Consider the following 18,840-nt stretch of genomic DNA (forward strand, 5'->3'; position numbering starts at 1 on the left):
ACTCCGTAAAAATGTTGCTAACTATGTAGAACAAAAAGCATGACATTTTAAAAATTTTTATTTTTTACAATATAGTAATTTATTATATTTTTTGTGTGTACGAAAATTGTATAGCAACATTTGTTATATATATATATATATATATTATACACGTGGTTGTAAAAAAAAAAAAAAATGAATATCGTGAAAAAGCTTCTTCTGTTTCATCTTTTAATTATTTTTCAACAGGTATTTCATTTTGCTCACTTGAAATGTGTTACTTATTCTGTTCACAAGAACTTGCACACATATAGGAAATGTTTGTGTATAAAATGCATATCTAATATTCCTAACAAATGAAAAAAAATTAAGAAAAATGTTTAGTATTTTCATTCTTGTAGTTATAATTACATTGACTTCATAAATAGGAGATATAGCCCCCAAATTGCATTCGCTTCTTCCTAATATATGCAGATATTTTTCTCATCACTGAGTAACGCAAAAAAGGAAAAAATGAATCCTATGGACTTCTTTCCTAGCAGTTCTTTGCTCTACCCCTTGGATTTTCAAAAAAATTGGCAAGCGTCAGAACCCATTCCCGTTGATATTCATTACGATGTTCCGTAAAAAAAAAAAAAAAATATATATATATATATTTATACATATACACATATAAGCAAATAAATCTAGAGAAAACTGGAGACGAATGTAAATTCCTTTCACACTCCCATTATTTCCGCATCTATTTTTAAAATAATAATGCCAAAAAAAAAAGGTAGAATAAATCATATGAACTTTTTCCTTTTTCGTCGCACCGATTAGAGCATATGGATACAAAGATTTACTTATGGCACTTGAATATCATAATGATTTGGAGAATTATGACAAAGAGAGGGTAACAAAAGCGAATAAAAGGGGAACGCTCATTTTCCCATAGTATATACACATATATATATATATATATATTTACATGTCGGTGTGTACACATTTTATCACCTCTCGCTTGTGAAATGTTTTCTTAACGAATTAGACTGTTTGTACATGAATTTGTGAGACAGTCCGTACTTGTCAAAAAAATGGACACACGCATTTCGCCTATTTAAAGGGAGAAATAAAAAGACGAATCATAAACGAGCAAAATAGGATGGAAGAAAACTTATGGAGAAAAATTCAAATAGTCAAGATGAAGGAAAAGTTAAGAATATGAAAAATGCTAATGGAAAATTTAGAATATGAATATCTCCAAAAAGCGCCTTTTTTTCGTCATTTGTGAATTTGTTCATATATATATTATTTTTAACGTTTTTTACAGAAATAGGCAAAATCAGAAAATTTTGAGGGCCCGCAAAGATGAGGTATAACAACTCCTTTCCTTTTGCCATATATGGAACCCCGTTTGTCTAATCTTGCTTTGCGCCCTTTTTTTTTTTTTTTTTTTTTTTTTGACATAGACTTCTGAATTGTTCTGTTTGTCTGTATTTCTTTCCATTTTGTTGTAATTTCTTCTTGCTATGCTATGCTCATGTTATTTGTCCACATATTATTAACTGCATAAGATATACCAGTTCGGATATATTTTAGACGAATGTCTGTTTTTCTACCCATTTAAAGGTTCTAGAAAAAACACAAAAAAACTAGAAAAGTACAAAATTGAATATACTTAAGGATGTTACATGCGAATTAGTGAAGACAGCTTAAAATGGTTTGATATAGGAAAGTAAATATTCCTCCCTGTACGGTTTTCTTTTTTTTTTTTTTTTTTCTTTTAAGTCTATTAATTTTATTTTATTATATTATTTTTTTTTTTTTTAAAAGCGTTGTTTGCACATGAATGCACGAAATGAAAGATAAAATAAAAAAGCATTCAGCCATACGACTTAACATTTACTAAATTTTGAAAATGCTTTCCTTTCTATTTAAATTTCATACCTTGTGAAATACGTCCTTTTGATGTACTTCGAAGTTGTAGTCCTCTTCTAACATACATTAGAATAAGGCAATCTACTTATTTGTTTCTTTTTCTTTTTTAATTTCGAATTATTTGATCAGTGAAAAAGGGAAAAATGTAAACACATATATATTATTTCCCCTCTGTAAGATAAAAAAAAATAAAATTTTAAGAAACTTTTCTTTTAGAAAAAAAAAAAAGAAAAGGATTACCTCCTCTACGCTCTTAATAGAAATAAGTTTAGTAAAAAAAGAAAAAAAATTTTGTACACACGTATGTATGAAAGTGTTTATATTTTTGAGTTCTAAGACCCTCATAAAGCATTCTTCTATACGTTTTTTATTTTTTTTATTTTTCTGTCATCGTGTTGTTCATGTTTCCTAATGGTACATATGCAAGAGGTACATATGTGCAATTTACACACATATGTTTCAGCATTCATGCACATAACTCTGTTGTTTTCTTCATTCCTCAAAAATTTAGTGTGCACCTTCTGCATTCATGATATATATATGTATATATGCATGTTCACGTCTATCGAGGGTACACATGTTCAAACGTATAGACACCGCTTTTATGAAACAATAGTGTTTTAACAAAAGAATTAATTTAAACCTTACGTTGTCATATAAAAAAAAAAAAAAAAAAAAAAAAAAAAAAAGCATTGAAAAGAGTTGTTGGTTTCATCTTTTCTACCTCTTTCTTATTTACTACAAAGTGATTATAGGAATATACATCATTTTTAGATCTTTGCATGAGTATGGGACACATTGGTTACTAAAAAAAAAAAAAAAATAATAAGTAATTAAGCACATCAAAGAACCTTTGTCACGTTTGCAAATGTATGCACACAGAAAAAAGAAATATACACATAAGCATGTATATATATATATATCCTTATGTGTATGTATATATAGGTACACAGGTGCATAGAATGGTGTGTAACAGTGTGTAAAAAAAAAAAAATGAAAGCAAAACTTGTGCAAACATCACACAACAAGAGTAAGAAATATTACTCCCCAAGAGTGCTCAATGGTTAAGCCGGGTGTTCAAATTGTGCATCAGGAAAAATCGTAAGCTCGATTAGGAATAAATAACATACATACGTGCATGTGACAAGTAGGAATATTTGATATCATGTGAAATATTAGAAATTAAAAGAAAAAAAAAAAAAAAGGCAAAAAGTATAAAGAAGAAAGAGGAAAGCAGAAAGGGAAAAAGGAAAAAAAAAGATACGTTTTTAAAAACAAATTCATTTACAAATTTGCAGTACCAAGAAATATATTAAAAAATTGTTTAGTCACTATTTAAACCTTTTTTTTTTTTTTTTTTTCCTTTTTTTTTCTATTTTCTATTCTTTTTGTTCTGTCTTTTTAACAATGCTTCATAAAATGATTGAATAATAATACACGCACGTAATTAAAATAAATGACAATATAATAAAACTACCATTGTAAAAAGTTATAACCTGTAATTAAAAAAAAAAGACAACACAAGCTTAAAAAAATATTATATAAAAAAAAACCAAAAAAGAAAAAACAAAAAACAAGCATTTTATTACAACTTTCATTTTAGTACTTATGAAAACAACGCTGATGTTGCAATCCATTTGCAGCTATGTAACCACTATTAGTTAAGTGAAAAAATTACATAAAAATATTCTTATTGTAGGAGTGATATAAATACACTACACATTTTTTGTATATTATATTAAAATTTTTCGAAAAAAATAAAATAAAATAAATGTGTATTTCTAAAAAAGAATTTTTATTTTACACCTAATTTTATGAACAGTCATTCAAATAGCAACATATCACTGATGTTATTTTAGAACAATTGTTGCAAATTTTTTTTTTTTTGCTCAATATAAAAGGTATCACTTAAGTAATAGAGAAAAAGAACCTCGCAGAAAAAAAAAATTTGATGGTAACTAGAAAGTTGTAAAAAGAATATTGCACAGAAGTGAGAAATATTCTTCTATAATAATAAACGATAAATCTAAATATTGTTATTCTCTGATGCCATTATTTTCTTTTTTTTTTTCAACTTCCGTTCCCTTCCTGTCCTTTCCTTCTCTTTTTCCGAAAAGAAAAAATACATGTCTAAACAATAGAATATTAAATTTGGAGATGAAGAATAAATCCAAATTAGAATCTTTCTCAAAAAGAAACAATCTAGGTTCCATGATCGAAGAATCTAGAAACGAATCAAGCCGTTGTAAGAACTTTCCAAAAGTTCGCACAGATGTGCAGAATGAAGATGACGAAAAGTGTTACTTAAATAAGGAAGTTTTATTCTTTTATAACAAACCTAAGGATTTTATTTATCATTCAGATAAGTATACATCGTCAAAGAAGAACTGTTCACCTAGCGATTTTAACATGAAGTGCACAGAACTGAGAAAAAAAAGTGATGAATATAATAATAGTGAAATTTTGCAGAATCAGGAAAATCCAGTATTGTTCGACAAAGGTATCTCATCGCAAGAAACAAATAGCATTAATGATAATATTACATATGAAGAAAGAATCATCACTGATAGGAAAAGAGAACCCACCTTTAGTAACCAGGATCCATTAGATAATGTGTTTCATCAAAGGCTCATAATACTCAATAAAAATCATTTGTGCAATGAAAATTATTCCTACTTGAACGATAAAAACGATGATGTAGATTCTGAGAAAGAAAAGGATATAGATGTTCTAAGTCAGTACAATGTGAGACATGCATTCAATAATGTGAATAAAAGAAGAGAAAAATGCTATAATGAAAAAACAAATAACTTTTCTTCAAGTATTATAAAAAAGGAATGGAACACAAACCATATAGAAAAAAATGAGAAAAGCCATTCGAATGAAACGACAAAAAATAACAATACGAAAGATAAAAGAGTTGACGACTTTGCAAAAATAACAAAAGAAGTGTACGCTAGAAATAAATACACTTTCATCAATGCATATGATACAAAAAAGTGTACGAACACGAATGAAAAACAAAACAACGGAATCAATAGGAATGGTGAAAGTAGTATCCCAATTCGAAAAAAAAAGTTTGCAGATTTATCGCATTTTGGAATTTTAAATTATAAAGACGAAGAAGTAGATTCAAACAATTTCAACATTACCAATGGCCCATGTGATATGAATAAGAGCACACAATTTCGAAGTAATATTAATGAATGCAGATCTAGTAAATCAGAAGACATGATAAAATCAGATAGATTAAAAAATGATGTGCACGAATTTAGCAAAACAGAAAAAAGTCTTAGAGATATAATTAAAGAAACTGAATTCAAAAGAACAGACATGTTTATTTCTGATATGGGAGGCTCAAATTGTTCAGATAATCCACTTGTTATGAACAACTATAATGATAACTATGCACATAATTCTAAGAAAATTATAAAAAAAGAAATGTCTAGACGCTTAGATAATTGTATTTCTATGAATCATGTAAGCTTGGAAGAAAAATGGGATAAATATTTTGAAGTAGAACATAAAAATAACGCAGAAAAGGGAAAAGAAGCTCGAGAAGTAAAAAAAGGAGCCACCTTAAAAATTAATATCAATCAGCAGATAACCAATCCATCCAAATGGGTTCTAAAAGACCCATTTAACAAATCTAAAGGGAGAAAATCAAATGAAAATGTATCTCTCTCACTAAATAATAATGATTTATCAGATACTGTAGACACATTTAATTTTTCTCATCCAAAGACAAACAAGCTGGTATATATAGAAAATACTAAAAGAGATAACAAACTTACCTCCTATGCAGTGAAAGGCACAAATTTGATTGAACCTGGAGAGATGGAAAAACAAAATTATTACGTATTAAATCATCAGAAGTATGAAAATGGTTCCAATTCTGTTCAGGTGGGAGCGACACAAGAGTATGGCCTTTTTACTCCTGCTAATGTGGGCCTCATGAATAGGAAAAAAGGTTATCAAAATTGTGAAAATTATCAAAATTGTGAAAATTATCAAAATTGTGAAAATTATCAAAATTGTGAAAATTATCAAAATTGCGAAAATTATCAAAATTGCGAAAATTATCAAAATTGTGAAAATTATCAAAATTGCGAAAATTATCAAAATTGCGAAAATTATCAAAATTGCGAAAATTATCAAAGCTATCAAAATGTGGGTCTCATACAAAGCGAGGAAATGCTAAGCAGTGAAAAAAATTTTAAACACCCATTCTTACCTAATTCTAACCCACTTACGAATAATAAAAAAGAGCTTGAAAGTAACAGCTCAAAATTTTGCTCATTTCTAGGGGGGAAAAGTTACACGGATGATGATATTGTTGGAGAGAAGGGTCAACTAAATAGGAGTAGAAGCAACATTAGACAAGTTAAAAGGGATAGTAAACAAGTTGATCACACAATTTTGATGAAAGAAAAAATACAGGAAACAAGACAAGTTGAAATTAATAACAATTCGGAAAATGTAGAATATTGTGCTTATTCACCTCGTTTTGGAGCATCGAATTACACAACTTCCTCATATAAGGAAGGAGTGGAAGACAATGAAGATGATGAAGAGATAAGAAAAAATAAAAAATTGAATCTATTACTACTATCGAAATGTTCTTTACGGGAAAGATTATTAAACAACAGAAAAAAAAAGGAATATATGAAAAATGATAAAAAGAAGCACACATATTCGTTGCTTAAAAATGGACATGGAAAATTGGCAAAAAAACAGAATAAACAGGTGTCTACTACTTCTAGGAATATATCAGAAGGTTTAGTAGAAAATACAAATCTAGAATTATCAGGAATGCGCATAAATGATGAGAAGATAAACACTTCCATTATTTCCGATGCACTCAAATTAATTGATCTGAAATCAACAGAGGTGAACTACAAGAATAGAATAAACCGTCAGGAAAATACGAAAAAAGGAGACTCAAGAATTAATTACAATAATGTAAAAAATGAAAAATATGGAAAAAACACAAATACATTTCGTAAGTATCTCAAAATAGGTAGCAAAAAGAGTGACATTAATAAACATGTTAAGATCAAATCTCCTTTTATATCAAAACAAAATAATATTCCTATAAGTGGAAAATTAATGCATAACGAATCATTTAAGTCTTTAAAAATGCTCAAGGAAGAACGTCAAAACAGGCATTATTATTCGTGTCAACAGAATAGCAACCTGAACAGGTCAGAAAAAATTATTTATGAAAAGAAAAATATGAAAAGCAAAGATCACAAGTCCATTTTTTGTCAAAATTTAGGATATAAAAAGGATATAAATCAAGAAAATCTAACAGAAGGCGATGAAAAGAATGATGAAAATCAAATTTACAATATTCCTTCTTGCCATAGCTCAAGTTCTTATGAAAATCGTCCCATTTGTTCACTTAACAACTCTAACATGAGTTATCATTTCCAAGAAGACCAAGATGTGACAAACACAACATATACACGTAAACACAATCTTCATCAAATGACAAAACGTGACTCTTATGATAGGGAACATCTAAGAAGTGCCATCATTCCATATCACACAAATGTACCACTAAACGAAAAAAATTCCAAAAAGGACCACAAAATGGGAGACAAAATGGACGACAAAATGGGCGATAAAAAGGACAACAAAAGGGACAACAAAAGTGAAGTGAATGCAAAAAAAAATGTTTTGTTTAAGAAAAAAAATACGAAACATAACGACGCATTAATCTGCAACAAACATGAGGTAGACAAAGGGGCGAGAATGAAAATGATAAGCAGCATTGTGAGTGATCCTATGGGGGATCAAATAATGGAAATGTGCAAAACGGATGAGAAGAAAATTAATGCAAAGAAAGGGAATGTGCTGAAAAGGAACAAAAAAGAAAAATATCCTCTAGACATTGTGGTCTCGTACAAATGCAAGAATATTTATATCAAAATTAATGTGGACACAAATAATGAAGAACTAGTAAAACGAACACAACACAAATTTCCCAAAAGTAGTTTAGAGTTTAAATTAATTACAACAAAGTTTATAGATGGGTTTATCAAATCTACTGAATCAAAGATTTATAAATCATCAAATGTAATATTACAAAATGCTGAAACTGATGTATTTTATAATATTACTATTCATGCGTACAGTAATGTCCTGTCTAGCCTATGGTTGTATTCATCTGTTTCTTTCTATCTCACTAAATTTAATGTTGAAAAGATTAAATTAAAAACTCCTTCATCTGTCACGTTTAGCAAAAATGAGGAGTTCAGAAACGGAACCTTAAGTAGTGCCAATGTGGAAAAAGGTACATCCAAAGCTACAGAAAAAAGCATAAAAAAAGGTGTCTTAAAAAGTGCTCCACAAATTATCCAACAAAAGGAGAGAAAAAAAAATACACCTGAGAAAAGCAAAAATGATATATCTACTTTTTTTAAAAGCTCTCCAGAAAAAAATAAGATTTATCAAGTTTTGGAACAGGAGAAGGAAGAAAATTTTCTCGTAGATAACTCTTCCAGTTCCTACGATGATGATATTTCTTCTGTTGAAAGCGACGTTCACATTGAAAATATAAATATTTGGTGCGTAAAAAATGGTGAAAATGAATATATAAGAGGTCAACATAACAATAATGGTGAAATTTATAAGAATCCCGAAACGGTCATTCCAGGTGAAAGAAATGGAGAACAGCTTAACGAAGGTAGTGATAGCAGTTCTACCTATGATGAACAGTTTTTAGATTTTCATCAACTTAATAAAAGTAAAATAAAAAATGAATTCCAAAATATTCAATACGACAAGGAGGGTGACAGAAAAGGAAGAGAAAACATGGATCCACACAACCTTGTAGTCGACGTGGAAACCTTTGAGGAAGACACTGTTAGTAACTCTACTCCTAGGGAAGATAAAGATGTCAACAATTATAATAAAAGAAAAACACATAAAAAATATGATAAGAATAAAGAAATGAATGGAAATGGGATAGAAAATTCGCGCCAAATGGCTCCAACAGATAAGACTAACATGAATAATGTAACTACGAATAATAATACGAAGGAGGATCAGTCAAAAAACTCATCAAAATTTGTCAAATATTTAAATGAGGATAATGAGGGAAATTCAAAGTGTTCCGAATTTTTCATAGAAAATATCAATAATGTGCAGGACTCATTTAAATCATTTTCAAATACTACATTAGTAAAGGAAGACACAAATTTGAATTCTTTCATATTTCCCAACATTCACATATCTAGGAATATTAAAGAGAATGAAATTGCTACAGCAGAATTGCAAAAAAGAAAGAATCCATCTACTAATGATCTATCCATTAAGAAAGATAAAAATAATTTAGGTACTAATTTTTATAACATTTCTCAAGGTGATACCACAACGGATGTTTCTATTAAAAGAGAGGACACTTATAATATCAAGGAACATATTCCAACGATATACCTGCAAAAAGAAGAAAAGTTCGCACAAATGGGCACAGTGTTAAGTAAAAAATGGGATGAAGATAGTAGCACAAATAATATGGTCAATTCTAAGGAAAATGAAGAAAAAGCACGCCATAAACACAACATCGATAGTTACACTGTTGAGGAAGAGCATATCCCTAACAAAAGTGACACACATGAAAGTAAAGAGCACTACTTGTCGAGCCTAAATCACACTGATTCGCACAAAGAGGATGCAAATTCGTGTAAAAATGATACAGATTCACACAGAAATGATGCATCTTCTAAAGAAGACCATGCAAAAGGCACTATTAATAAAAGCTTTGTACAAATTCCTTCTATGGAAAAATGCATAAGAAAAAACATTCCGAGTAATTTTCCATATTTGCCAAATGAAGACATGCATCTCGCTAAAAATGAACCCATTTCGACATCAAATCTTGTTTTCACAAGAGATACATTTGTGTATAATAATGAAGAGGAAGATGCAGAGTGTCGCAAAGAAACTCAATCAAAAAATGATAAAAAAGATGTCAACCAGTTGAACGAAACTGACAATGTGAAGAATCAGAAGGACATGAATTATACTCATTCAAATGGTATGAATTATGCTCATTCGAATGGTACGTACAGATTTGTTGAGGGTCAGGAAAAAACAGAGAAACACCCAAATTTACTCACCGAACATGAGCATGAATCTGAACGTGAACCTATTATTGGGGATAACATTTTGCATAAAAATTCAGCAGAAATTCCAAGTTCCAATTGTCGAATTAATAAAGATTTCATATTTCACGATGAAGTCAACAAACTCAGTGAGAGAAACACTCCAGATGTTCGGCAGGGCGAATATTTGTACAGCAAAAATTTGATATCTTACAAAGGTGGAAATCTGGAAAACAAAACTCGTGGTCACTCTATCAATGAAGTATATAAAAATACCACTGTCCCAAATGATAAGGGAGTTCATAAATTCACTAAGTTCATAAACGGAAGTTCTCATACCATTAAAGGTATGTATATACCTCCTGCATTGTCTAGTATTTGCAAAACATACAACAGTAAAAATAATGCAATACCTGCCCCAGCTCTTGACAAATTAGTGAATATTCAAAATAAGAACATACCATTACAATTTCCCAAATGTGTAGAAGTGGGGAATATGAAATATATGCATGATTCGTGTTTTAACAAAATTAGTGGAAAAGTCAACTTAACGAATAGAGCTAATATGGTAAATTGCAAAAATTACGTGGGATGTAATTTAAGTAAAGACTTTGTGAATAAGTATGGACAGAGTGATAAAGAAAATATCCCATATGCTGGTCTAAATGCAAATAAGGAAAAAATGTATAATTCAGAAGATTTATTATATAAAAATAATAAATATAAAAATGTGAGATGTGCATATGAGAATGTGGATACCACATCGTGTTACAACACTAATATGTGTACTATCAATAAAGATCGATATACAAATGTACCATGTTCCCCTTTAAGGTTCTACCAGGATGGTGTAAATTATCCAAGTGTGTCGATAAAAAAAGGTGCAAACAAAAATGAAGAAAATTTTGCAAAAGAGGTAGAAAATAATTTCATAAGTTCTAAAAACAGTAACAGAAAAGATGTGGAATGCATGGGTATAAATCTGATTCATGAAGAAAACAATCCTCAGATGCCGGTTCAACCAAACCAGAGGATTAATTTTCCTAACGAAGAAAAAAAACATATTCCATATAATTACAACCTTAGTAGAGATAATTATAATGAGAATTATCATAACCACTTTGACGATTCCCAAAACGTAAGAAATAACAGCTCTCATAATAAAGAACTTTTTCCAAGGTTCCATCCGTTGCTGAACGAAAATGTAAGTAACTACATGAAAGGGAATGTTACATCTGAAAAAGGGATGACAAATATCTATGGATCTATTAATAATTTCCCCAGTACTACCTATGCACAAATAAGCAAATTCATTACGAATAACAAATCGGATAGTGCTGATAGACATCCATGTCAATACAGCTTAACTAAGAGTGATAACTTTTACAATGCAAATTTGTGTACAAATGTTAGAAAAGTTAATAATAATATTAACATGTTCGCTTATAATGATGAAGCCATTACAGCTCATATAGAAAAACAAAAAAAAAGTACAAACAAAGGCGTTCTTTTTTATCCCTATATGCAACAAAATATTCCCAATTATTCTGCAAAGGTGGCAAATAATTTTTACAATTTCAAAAATGGAAACAAATTACCTAGTTATAATCACACTCGTGATACAAAAATACAAGCAGAGAATCTAAATAAAAATATAATGAATTATAATCTAAATGTTTTAAAAAATAAGAACAAAGGTTATTTAGAAAGGGAACTTGTCAAACCCGTTATGTACCCCCATACAACATACGGCCATAATAAATATTCTTCACAAAATGGTGGTACATTACCCAATGATGATCTTAAAAAAAAAGATATGCTTCTATTTTCACACGGAATACCAAACGTACAGATTGAAAATCCTTATTCACTTTTCAAAATGAATCATGAAAAATTAAAATACTCTGTAAATACTGATCCAAATGATAACCCTAGTCCCGTTGAACATGTAGGGCATGCAGAACATTCTGGAAAACATATACATGGGAAATCCTGCAAGTATGTTCCTGGTGCTAAAATTCTTCATGGAACTCCCGGCAGTAACATGGGGAATACCCTACACTATTCCACAGTTAATACATGCCAATACATGCCTCAAAATTTGTCCTATAATTTGGCTCATAATATGGCCTACAAACTTCCCCATAATTTGCCTCGTAGTAGGCCCCATAGTCTTCCTAACAATGGGGATCCCAACATGCATCACAATAGACCTCACAATGGGTCTCAACATCTACCTCTAAATGTGCCTCTCAATCTGTCTCACAATCTTCCTCACAATCTTCCTCACAATCTTCCTCACAATCTTCCTCACAATCTGCCTCACAATCTGCCTCACAATCTGCCTCACAATCTGCCTCACAATCTGCCTCACAATCTGCCTCACAATCTGTCTCACAATCTGCCTCACAATCTGTCTCACAATGTTAAATTAAACAGTTCACACAAAATTATGCAAGGCACGTGGGGAGAACATTCTTACGATGCGCCAACTAATGGGCCCATGCCCATCTTGAAAGGAAACCTGAAAATAAAATTGGGTAATAAGTCAAATAAGGAGTTGGGTCATGTTCCAAGCGATAAGTCCAGCGATGACATAAAGTGCAATTCGAACACCTGCGGACGAAGCAACCAAAGCAATCAAACCAATCAAAGCAGCAACTTCTGCAGTGAGTATCGAACCCCTGGAGCTAGTCTAATAGAACAGAATTCCATATATGAAGAAGATAAAATGAAAAAAGTGTATCCATATAGAAATTTGGCCAATCAACCATCTCATCAGGGGGAAAAATTAGTAGCCTCACTTACCGCAACTGAAAATATCAAAGGAAACAAAAATGGAACAGTTTCTTTACTAAATGAGACGTCAATAAAAAAAAATAACCCTCCTTCAAATGATGTTTCTCCTTTGAATATACCCCAAATGAATAATAAATTGAATTTTACCAATGACAAAAAGCTGAATTCGCACACACATTTCAAATCATTTCATCAAACAAATGATAGTGTAAAATGTGAAAAAAGGAATGATGAAGCCCACAAATTCGATCTAAAATACAATGAAATAAATTTTAGAAAAATAGAAAGTATAGAACAGACAAGTACACAATTGGCGGATCATGTAAACAATATGTCCAAAGATAGTACTATGTCATGTTATGCAAATGAATGTACATATGCAAATAACATTTTTAAAAAAAATGAAAATTTATTAGGAAAAAATAGAAAATTTTCACCCTTTTTTGGAAAACGTACTAGTGCAAATTTTTCAAATAATGATAATTGTGAAGAGTACACACAAAATGAATACCCAATTACTCCTCAATCGTTTCAATTAAGTATTCAGCTAGATGAACGAAAATGGAGAAGAATTAACTTTACATGTGATGATTTCCTAGATGACAAGATCAACAAATTTATTAAAAATAATAACTTAAAGAAAATGTTTTTAATTCCTTTACGGGAAAAAATGAAGTACATGTTACAAAACAAAGTGACAAATTGGAGCATGAGCATTACTGAAATGTTGTGATGGTGTACCTACATGCGATAGGAGTTTCTTTCGCACATATTTTTTGGGGCTTGCATTCTTGTATGCATCTGTATTTGTGTCAAGATTTGTGCATACATTCTTACTTCTCACTACCTTCCGTCGCCTTATATGGTTATTTTTATCGCTCGCTTTTTTGAAAGCCATTTCAATAATTTTTGAATTTTCGCAGCATCCTATTATTTACAAGTACGAATATTTTTATCTGTTTATTTGTCTGATTTGTTTGATCTATTTGATTTATCTGATCTATGTGACGTGTTTGATTTGTTTGATTTGTCTGATTTGTTTGATTTGTTTGATTTGTTTGATTTGTTTGATTTGTTTGATTTGTTTGATTTGTTTGATTTAATTTATTTATCTTTTTTTTTTTTGTCTCTAATCTGCTTCTTTTTTTCCGTAAACCCATTTCGATGAATCGTTTGTCTATTCTATTATACATGCAAAATGATACCCCTTTCCGCACTTTTCGTTTTTTTCTCATACCTGAATTGCAATAAATGTTTAATTTTATTTTATATTTACTGCTTTTTTTTTTTTTATTCTTATTTTATTTAATTCTCACCTCTATCTCTCCCCCACACACCTTCTTACCTAAATAAAGACCTTAATTGTCACACACAAGCATATATTTATGAATTAATCTAAAAAAAAAATAAAGTAAAAATGAAATAAAGTCTACATTTATAAAAAAAAAAAAAAAAATTGTATGATAAAGGGTGTATCCATATATGTCAGCTGTATGTACTCCTTTCGCTTCTGCTCGCACGGGTATTATGCTTCAATCGAATGGGAAACCAATGCTGCCAGAAAATGTGCCCAAAAGGGATGAACTAAAGGAGCTTTGCAGGTACGATGAATTTTGATTTTCATTTTTGCATAATTTTATTATATTATATATATATATATATATATATATATTTGTTTTTTTTTTGTTTTTTTGGTTCTTAAATATGCCAAGAAAACTGATGGAGGCTACTTATATATGTACAATCCGGCCTGCTTACACCCAACTGATCTGGGTACTACGCATGCTGGTTAAATGGTGCAAAAATTAGACTAATCCTTCTTTTCAAATTTCGCTAAGTTTTTACTACTGTGTGTATTTAAATTGGGAATAATGAAGCAATCTGTTTATGTAACAGGTATACGAATTTGAGAAAGTTGGGTCACACATGCACATGCTAAATCGAGTGAAAATAAATTTATCCTTATTTTCACGTATAGTAACGTTAACGATATGTAGCACGACTTGATGTTGAGAAAAATCAATAACTCTGTTAATGTGATTAACGCAAATGCACGATCAGTGGTATATACTTTTTCAGGGCATGGTTCGAATCAATTGCGACTAAATTTTTAAAGCATGTCATGAAATTGAATAAATGGAAAAGTGGAAATGAAGTTGATAGGGAGGCAAACATGATGATGATAATTAACGAGATTATCCCATAAAATAGATACCAAATGGTGAAAAAATATAATACGCACCTAACACAAGAATTGGTTCTTACCGTATGAGTAGTAAACCCTAATACCATATACTAGAAACAACCTTGCTCAATGTACGATTGTGCAACTTTTAAAAAACCAGCTATGTTAGCACCAGCTTGCAAATCATATTTATTTTTTGTATATTTTAAAGCATTTTCTGAACATGTATTGAAAATATTTTTCATAATTTCTTTTAGTTTCTCATCTACATCCTCTCTTGACCATTGGGTGAATTGAAAATTCTGACTCATTTCAAGACCACTAATAGCTACGCCTCCTGCGTTTGAAGCTTTTGAAGGGCAAAAAATAATTTTATTTAATTTAAAATAATTAATAGCATGAACTGTTGATGGCATATTTGCCCCTTCACCAACCAGAATACATCCATTTTTGTGTAAAATTTTTGCATCTTCAAGATTTATTTCATTTTGGGTAGCACATGGAAAGGCCAATGTACATGGAACTTCCCAAGGTTTTTCATTAGGATAGTAAGTAGCTGTTGAAGAATGATTTATATATTCCTTAATTCTTCCTTTTTTCATTTCTTTTAAATGTTTTATATATTCCAAATCATTCTTTGTAAAGCCATTTGGTTCCATTATATATCCATCGCTATCACTTAGAGTTAAAACTTTCACATTCAAATCTAATAATTTCTCAACACAATACAGGGCAACATTTCCACTACCACTAACTACTGCTGTTTGTGTTTCTACTGGGATGTTTAAAGATTTCAAAACTTCTAACACGAAATATACTAATCCATATCCTGTTGCTTCTGTTCTCAAATTCGATCCTCCCCATTTTACATTTTTTCCTGTTAAAGTTCCATTAAAATTATTCGATAATTTTTTATATTGACCAAATAAATAACCTATTTCTTTTCCACCAACTCCAATATCTCCTGCAGGTACATCTGTACATGGTCCTATATGTCTATACAATTCATTCATAAAACTTTGGCAGAATTTCAAAATTTCGCTATCTGATTTTCCTTTTGGATCAAAATCAGAGCCTCCTTTTCCCCCTCCCAGTGATAACCCTGTTAACGAATTTTTAAATATTTGTTCAAATCCCAAAAATTTTACAATTGATAAATTTACGGATGGATGAAATCGTAATCCGCCTTTGTACGGACCCAATATACTATTAAACTGAACTCTGAAACACCTGTTCTTTCTTTGAATGCCATTATCATCAATCCAGCAGACTCGAAATTGTATGATTCGCTCAGGTTCTGATAACATTTCTATAATTGGCAAATACTTGGGCTCTTCCATAAATAACGGTTTTAAGCTGTACAAAATTTCGTGAAATGCTTGTAAAAATTCGGATTGATTGGGGTCTAATTTTTTTACACGTTCATAAATCTTGTTCATTTCTTGCTCAATCAAGGCTTCATAGTTTCCTGCACTTTTATCTATCAAAATGAATCGTCCTGTGGGATCACGTTGTTTTTCCATTGTTCGAAATGCTCTTAAAAATGTCCCAAGTGATGTAAAAAAAAAAAAATAAAAAGATTTAACTAATTGTCTAATCGAGAAAAACACGATTATAGAAATGGATTAAAATGACCATGCAATAAGGAAAGTAACGCTGAACAATGCTTTAAAACAATTTATTAAAGAAGAGATTAAAATAGGGAAGTGTGCTTGGGTTCTTAATTACACACATATATATGTATGTTATATATATTTATAAATGAATACATACTCGAAATAAATGCGTTAAATTGCACAAAATAGCTCAAAAGGAATAATACATCAATACATGTAAAAAAAATGTTGGGGAATAATGAGTAAAGGAAAAAAGGAAAAATGCTATAGGGAAGGGGATCATAAATAAACTGTAATTCTATTTGTGTAAGTTAATATGAACTATGCTTAACTATTTTTAAAAAAAAAGGTGGTTGCGCATGTGTGTTATTATAAATATTTTCGTTCTTTGAATTTTGTGCTACTTCGAGGCTCTTCTCATTTAATCTTTTGCATGTATGTACATTTTATATATACATAAACATATGCATATATATATATATATATATATATATATATTTTTTTTTTTTTTTTAAAAGTATTAATTTATGCACACTTTGGAACAACATTTAAATAATGCAGGGTACCAAAAATACAATGTATGGTAAATAATGAATACTTTATGTAAGAACGGAAGCATGAAAGCACTTGTTTGTGAACACACGAAAATAAGCATATAACATATCCGAAAATGAGGATAAGGATACACATGCATGAATATACCCGCACAAACACAAAAATATGAACTTTGGAATAATTCAGGTGAACAAAATATTCAGTGACAACATAACAAAAGGGTATTGCGTGACTGTAAAAGTTAATTGATTCTACTAATGTGTATTCTTTCGCGAATGATATTAACCTTGTGCTGTGTTTTATATAACAAATATATTTTCCTATACAAGATAGATTTCACATACACATTTCCTTCCTTTTGATAACACAATACATGAAGAAAGAACGTCTGTATAAGGAAAAATATAAAATTAAAAGAAAGAAAAACAAAAACAAAAAAACTTAAGCATGCTTTTCTTTTTAAGAAACTGTACTTTTTTTTTTTTTTTTTTTTTTTTTTTTTTTTTTGGCACTTTTGTGGATATTCCTTTTTAAGCTACATCGTTTTTACTCTATTATACTACGTTTAAAAGGTATTAGTTTTTGCATCTTATTGCATAATTTACAGGATTTAAGTTTTCATTTTACTTTTATTTATTTGTCTCAGTACATTTTAAAAGTAGTAGATTTTGACTTTCATGGGGAAATATTCCTATGATAAGTGTAGATAGAATAAGGATCGAGCGTTTCAGAAGACAGCCCCAACCATAACCTCCGAAAAAAAAAAAAGGAAAAAGGAAAATTTTAGTTTTCTCGAAACACTGTCATTTAAGGACTACATCCAATGTAAGCCACTAATCCTAGCCTTCTTCTTATTATAATTACGCAAATCGTTAAATAACATTAAAACACCGAAATATTCATCAATTACTCACAACTCCTAAATCGCTTTTGTGGCTATTCGTTATGCATACTTGAAAAAAAAAAAAAAAAAAAAAAAACCACAAAGCATGTAATGTAACACTACTGCTACTGCTTCCCTGTAACATTTACACATATATATTAGCCTCCTCCTTTTGTGTAAACCGTTCTAAATTATATGTTTTTTTTTTTTTTTTTTTTCTCTATTTATGTGCACAGATACAGACACATGCATGCTTTGATCCACCTCTCACATGGAACAATTATCACTTGTCATATTTTCTTTTTATATCTACTAATGAGTTACACATTTGTATTTTTTTTCTTATCCGCTCTATGATAAAACACACAAAATATTAAAGGTTTTTTTTTTTTTTTTTTTATTAAAGCAAAAAATGGGTTAAGTTTATGAGGAAATTTTAATGTTGGATGGTTATGTGTGTCATATTTTTGTGTCACAAAAACTCCTTGAGTCAATTTTTTAGCCAAGAAAAAAAAAAAAAAAAAAAAAAAAAAAAGAAGTACTGAAAAGTGTATCTACAACGATTGGTATGTGATAAGCAACCTTTTATTTTTTTCGGCATACAGAACAATTTCTTTTCTTTTCTTTTTGTTCAAAAATATTTTTTCAATAAAATCATTATGGTTAGGAAAAGGAAAAAATGAAAGAAAAATAAAAAAAAAAAAAAAAAAAAAAAAGGAGCTTTTCTCCACGTTTCACTTCGAACATGGACATATAAGAAAAATAGCCAATTTTTTTTAGAAGAAAAAAAAA

General features: G+C 29.9%; 3 protein-coding genes across 3 annotated transcripts; 2 read left to right on the forward strand and 1 right to left on the reverse strand.

The window, feature by feature from the left end:
- Positions 1–174: 174 nt before the first annotated feature.
- On the forward strand, positions 175–1,340 carry PGO_133210 (hypothetical protein, conserved; the record flags this gene model as incomplete). Its single annotated transcript, XM_028689837.1, has 5 exons — positions 175–228; positions 454–602; positions 802–874; positions 1,085–1,173; positions 1,292–1,340. The coding sequence occupies 5 exons, from the start codon at positions 175–177 to the stop codon at positions 1,338–1,340; spliced, it is 414 nt and encodes a 137-aa protein (XP_028545638.1).
- Positions 1,341–4,056: 2,716 nt separating this feature from the next.
- PGO_133220 (hypothetical protein, conserved) lies at positions 4,057–13,542 on the forward strand (the record flags this gene model as incomplete). Its single annotated transcript, XM_028689838.1, has 1 exon — positions 4,057–13,542. The coding sequence occupies one exon, from the start codon at positions 4,057–4,059 to the stop codon at positions 13,540–13,542; it is 9,486 nt and encodes a 3,161-aa protein (XP_028545639.1).
- Positions 13,543–15,104: 1,562 nt separating this feature from the next.
- On the reverse strand, positions 15,105–16,517 carry PGO_133230 (glutamate dehydrogenase; the record flags this gene model as incomplete). The annotated part of the gene is made up of 1 exon (XM_028689839.1): positions 15,105–16,517. One exon carries the CDS (start codon positions 16,515–16,517, stop codon positions 15,105–15,107), a length of 1,413 nt encoding a protein of 470 aa, XP_028545640.1.
- Positions 16,518–18,840: the final 2,323 nt, after the last annotated feature.

The sequence above is a fragment of the Plasmodium gonderi genome (assembly GCF_002157705.1).
Source record: "Plasmodium gonderi DNA, contig: Chr13, whole genome shotgun sequence".
In the NCBI taxonomy this organism is placed as follows: Eukaryota; Apicomplexa; class Aconoidasida; order Haemosporida; family Plasmodiidae; genus Plasmodium; species Plasmodium gonderi.